The sequence below is a fragment of the Microcaecilia unicolor genome, chromosome 5, assembly GCF_901765095.1.
Source record: "Microcaecilia unicolor chromosome 5, aMicUni1.1, whole genome shotgun sequence".
In the NCBI taxonomy this organism is placed as follows: Eukaryota; Metazoa; Chordata; class Amphibia; order Gymnophiona; family Siphonopidae; genus Microcaecilia; species Microcaecilia unicolor.
The window spans coordinates 100,102,218-100,108,217 of record NC_044035.1 but is presented as its reverse complement, the minus strand read 5'-3'; the positions used below and the strand labels follow the sequence as shown (position 1 = coordinate 100,108,217).

The 6,000-nt window shown below is 37.4% G+C and overlaps 1 protein-coding gene across 1 annotated transcript in view; it reads right to left on the bottom strand.

Moving 5' to 3' along the window:
• Window positions 1–4,809: 4,809 nt before the first annotated feature.
• Window positions 4,810–6,000, bottom strand: part of LOC115470171 (solute carrier family 22 member 15-like) — a 118,122-nt gene continuing 116,931 nt past the window's right edge. Inside the window, exon 12 of the mRNA XM_030203127.1 lies at window positions 4,810–5,153. Within this exon, the coding sequence (XP_030058987.1) occupies window positions 5,127–5,153 (27 nt within the window). The 3' untranslated portion in view covers window positions 4,810–5,126. The remainder of the gene's footprint in view (window positions 5,154–6,000) is intronic.

Sequence of the window (6,000 nt, the reverse complement as noted above, 5' to 3'; positions counted from 1 at the left end):
ACTAAACCAATACAAAATAATTGAGCTCTATCCAAAAATAATTTTATTAGTATTACTTAAATTCTCCTTTTCACAGAATGCAATTTTTGTCATTGTCACCAAAACATTTCAACAATAAGCAGGGGCGTTTCATTTACATTATAAGTACATGCTGGGACAGACCAAGGGTCCATCAAGCCCAGCACCCTGTCACCGACAACGGCCAACATTTATTATTAATTTCTTATGTAAAGTTCACAATCCATCCAAACATCTAACACATTTACATAAGTACATAAGTAATGCCACACTGGGAAAAGACTAAGGGTCCATCAAGCCCAGCATCCTGTCCACGACAGCGGCCAATCCAGGCCAAGGGCACCTGGCAAGCTTCCCAAACGTGCAAACATTCTATACATGTTATTCCGGAATTGTGGATTTTTCCCAAGTCCATTTAGTAGCGGTTTATGGACTTGTCCTTTAGGAAACCGTCTAACCCCCTTTTAAACTCTGCCAAGCTAACCGCCTTCACCAAGTTCTCCGGCAACGAATTCCAGAGTTTAATTACGCGTTGGGTGAAGAAAACTTTTCTCCGATTTGTTTTAAATTTACTACACTGTAGTTTCATCGCATGCCCCCTAGTCCTAGTATTTTTGGAAAGCGTGAACAGACGCTTCACATCCACCTGTTCCACTCCACTCATTATTTTATATACCTCTATCATGTCAGTGACAGTATTTTGTATTTAAGAAAATAAATCATAAACATTGGGGTCCTTTTACTAGGGCTGCAGTAAGCACTAATGTGTGCTTACTGCAGATTAGAATCCACTACCGTGGATATGCTGAGAATTTAAGAATAACCATACTGGGTCAGACCAATGGTCCATCTTGCCCAGTATCTTGTTTCCAACAGTGGCCAATCCAGGTCACAAGTACCTGGCAGAAACCAAAATAGTGGCAACACTCCATGCTACAAATCTCAGGGCAAGCAGTAGCTTCCCCTTGTCTGTCCAGTTTTATCTCTTGAATCCTGTTTGAATGGGACAGGTAGCTTAGGTCTTTCCTATCCAATTATTTGCATTACTTTCTGGTTTCCTGTTATTTTATCTGTAAACCGGTTTAATTTTTGCAACAAAAGTGGTATATCAAATTTTAATAAACGATAAATGAATAGCAGACTATGGACTTTTCCTCCAGGAATTTGTCCAAACCTTTTTTAAACCCAGATATGCTAACTGCTGTTACCACATCCTCCAACAAAGAGTTTCAGATCTTAACTATCCATTGAGTAAAAAAATATTTCCTCCTATTTGTTTTAAAAGTATTTCCATGTAACTTTCTTGAGTGTCCCCTAGTCTTTGTACTTGTGGAACAAATATCGATTCACTTCTACTCGTTCTACACCACTCAGGATTTTGTAGACCTCAATCATATCTCCCCTCATCGGTCTCTTTTCCACGCTGAAAAGCCCTAAACTCTTTAGCCTTTCCTCATATGAGAGGTAATCCATCCCCTTTATCATTTTGGTTGTTCTTCTTTGAACCTTTTCTAATTTTGCTATATCTTTCTTTGATACAGCAACCAGAACTGAATGCAATACTCAAGGTGAGATCACACCACGGAGAGATACAGAGGCATTATAGTAATTTTGGTCTTATTCATCATCCCTCTCCTAAATAATTCCTAGTATTCTGTTGGCTTTTTTGGTTGCCACCGCACACCAAGTGCCCCACAGTAGTTTTGTGTTCGGTGCGTGCTACTCATGCACTAAAAAATAGAAAATATTTTTTTTAGCGCTGGGGGTGTGTGTTTGGGGTTAGAGAGTAGACATGCCCAGCACTAATCAGTTCAGCTGTAACGTGTTGTTAGGGCAGGAGCCCTTACCACCTAGTAAATAGGTGGCTGTAAGGGCTCCCGGGCCATGTGCTAATTAGGGAATTCACATGTGGCCATTAATACAGAAAATGGGAAATGAGGCCATTTTAGAGCCACTCTGAGTGGTCTCAGCGCACAGGAAAGCCTCATGCTAGTGATAGCACAGACCACTTTTTAGCACAGTTCAGTGAAAGGGCCCCCTACATTTGAATATATGTTCTTTGCACCTCAGTATTAAAATAGTTCTCATTGCAATGAATATAAATTTTTTTTTTACAAAAATTCTATGTAAACACACGTCCTATTAAATTAGTCACATGGGGCCAGATACACTAAAGAACATTTTTGTTGGCCCACACTATCCAAGCTTTGGATACAATTGGACATACATAAAAAACAAAAGAAAACTTAAAATGATAGATAGTAATGCTATGTTCTATCTACAGTAAATATCTATTATTTTAAAATAAAATACCAGAAGATAGTGATGTTTAAATTAATCATGGACTCTGAAAACTTTGGTCAATAATTGAACAGATCAGTAAAAATAAACTAGCTTAAATCAGTGCTTCTCAACCAGTGTGCTGCTGGAACTCCATGGTGTGCTGGGGAACAGTGTCTCTCTCACCTCCATGATCTTCCCCAAAAGCAGGTGCAGTAACAGTCACGAGCAGCTACTGCTGCTGGAAGAGCTGTCCCTCTGCTGCAAACCAGCCTTTTCTTATGAGCCCTGCCTAGTAAAGCGCCACCAAAACAGACATCATGTTATGAGAATCAGGTGCTCAACATTCAAAGTTTTTATTTTTAAGTACAAAGATTTTTTTTAACCTGGGAGCATTTAAAATCTTTTGTTCTGTGTGTAGATCAAAAGAGAAAGATGGTATGTGGGAACTTGCTCATTTTGTTTTAGAGAATGCAGTGATATATTATAAAAATGCACTTGACTTTTGTTTTATTAAAAGAGAGATATTGAATAATGAGGGAAGAGCTACCTTCATGCAGAAATTCTGTCGAGTCAATCTAAATATGCCAACATTTTCCAGTTCTGTTGTATATATTTTTATTTCTTCTTACAAGTCTATCTGGACATAAATGACATGTTGGGTTTTTTTTTTTTTTTTGGGGGGGGGGGGGGGGGCGGTTAATCTTTGTCTCTCAGCTGTGTGTTATTATATAGATGAGTCCTGGGAATACTGATAGCAAGAGAAAGCAGCAACAGAACAGATGGAGCTGAATGACATTTATATTCCTCAAATGGTGATGCACAGCTTGATGGGATATCCTTGTCAGGAACAGAATAAATCATTTCTTAGCTTATTGCTTAAAATCAACCAAGAAGAAGCAAATCTGGTAGAAGGTAAATGAGTCAGCATTGAAAATCTTGCCTTAAAACTATTAGCCGGTTGATACCCAGCGAAAGTTAACCGAGTCAACTTCAAGCTTCCTAATATGATTTGATAACAGTATTTACTCAGTAATTACCCAAATCCGAACACAATTATACAATGTAAATTATACGACCATGTCTGCCCCTGATAGTTGTTAGGCTAAACCATTCATACAATAATATCAGCTCACAATTTGGTAATTGACAAAAGAAAAATGCTTGTGGATAATGATCTGCAAAATATTACTGAAGGTAACTGCCTGCCTCTGGAAACTGGCAGTAAGGGCTCAGGCGATAATGGCCACGCACTAATTTGGAAATTAACACATGACCACTAATAGCAGAAATAGAAATTCGTCCATTTTAGAGCCACGCTAAAATTACTACCGGCCACTTTTTAGCGTGGTATGTAAAAGGACCCCTAAATTTATAACTGAAGGCTTATGAATGCTAACAGAGCCTAGACTGCCACTGCCCCACATCACGCTTTTCCTTATAATTCATGCTCTATGGTGTTAGAATCCAGTACCAAGTAATGACCTGTCATCTCCAATCAAAGGTGAAATTGCAATAAGGCAAGAGAACTTCCTCTGGCACTGAATTCTCAAACTAACAAATTCATATATAAGATACCAGAAATATCGGTCTGAAAACCACAAACTATAAACATTGTTAAAGGAGAACTATAGTCACTATCCATTGCAATCACCTAGATGGTAGAAATTAAGAGCAAAATATTGATTCTGTCAACAGTAATAGCAGTTCTCATACATTCATTATCACTGATTTTGATGACAGTGAGATTTAATGTAAAAATGTATATTCAATGAGAATAAAAAGCAGTCAAGTACCACATTTAGATGTATTTCACCTGGAAAATATGCACTCATCTTAATTGTTCTTGTATGTTCACCCCTCCCCCCTTTAAGATGGTTCCACAGTTTCTTCTACCACAGTTGGCTTTATTAGAAGATGCTTGATGAAAAGTATTAGATATGTCTGTGGTTCTTTGGGGGAGGGGATGGGCATTAGTGCTAAAATAACTTGGTGTATATCAGCTAACAAGAAAACAACCATTTCAAGATAGAACATTTTCTCTCTTAATTTATCATTCATGTTGTTAGAGTATAAAATAAATTAAGGTGGGAAGTTATCAACGTGGGCTACTGTTAGGACCGGTTACTCTACAGTTAACCTCGGTTATTAACTACTTCTCACTGGATAGCATGGGAACTGTGCTAAAATGTGTGAGTTGGGCTACTGTTAAGATGGTTGATAACTCCCCTCTCCCACCTCTCACACTCACCCATTTTATTTTTTTAATGTTATCACAAAGTTTTGTGGAGGGAGGGATCTTTGGCAGTTGTTCTCCGAGACATCCAATGTATTCAACGAAGAAAAACACATGTACCTGAGTAAATTATTGTCAAGAGAACATTTTCAGGATTGTGAATTTAAGCAAACAGCTTGACTGAATTAAATACAGCAGGAAGTAAATCTGCAATCATAACATGGTAATATTATTATCACAACTTTAAAAAATCTTATATATCCTTCTTACAAAGGTTTATGCCAATTATATTTATTTCCACAAGTTTACCATTTCACATAGAAAAATATGTGATCATCCAATTATGAAATGTTCTAGCAAATATGGATTACAAAAGTATTAAATTATTGCAGCTAGTGAAGATTGTCTTTACCGTCACTAGAGAAACTGATCCATGTACAGAACTATACAACATGCGAGCATGTATCAATCTGAGCACTATCCCTGTATTTGGCCTTCTAGACAGTTTGGTACTTTCCCTGCTTTACTAAGAACACCTTTATTTTAAAAATGCTCATTTTTATTTCACCATACAGCTTTTGCTTTTCAAGTGTTAAGTGTTTTCTTCTAATCGGTTTACCTGTTAAACAAATGAAAACAAAATTGTTATAAAATTTTGTTTTATAATAGCTATATCTTACTTAAAATTAAAAGTATGACTACATTTTCTCAATATATCAATAAAAAGTTATAAAGAAAATGGATTTTTACTACCACCTGAGGCTTCAGCTTGCAACAGGCCCAGGTTTAACAGGATAAAAAAAATAAATGAACACTTTTGCAACAAAAACAACTGGTTGAACAGACAGGTCCTGGAAATAGTTCTTTACCCCCCTTTTACAAAGCCAAGCGTCAATGCCGACATGGCCTATTCACTTTGAATGGACTATGTCGACATTACCACACTGGCAGCCACTAGCGTGGCTTTGTAAAAGGGGGGGGCAGGGTTAGTGCGCTGCACTCTTGCTCACGCTCAGATAGTGACATGACTGATCTGTATGATGGATCTCTATTGAACTAACTCCAACCAACACACAACTGCTGATTACAACCAAGTGTTTTTATTTTTATTACTGGATAAAGTATGATTATGAACCTACAGAAAGCAAACATTCTTGCAAACTATGCTTCTCAACAAATCTTCAGGTGACAATACCTTATTTAGGGATTCTTTTACAAAGCTGAGACAAAGAGTGGCCTTAATAGTACACCCTTACGCGGGTCTTTCCCATGCACTAAGGCCATTTTTACAGTGGCCATAACATGGCCTATTTTCTATTTTTCATATTAATGGCAATGCACTAATGTTCACAAAGTAGAGATGAACTAGAACTTCTATAAGGGAAAGAGTATCCTCTAGTAATACCTACTCAATATAAACTCAGGAAAACTCCAATTACTGTAAGCTTATGTAAAATCAGGAGGAA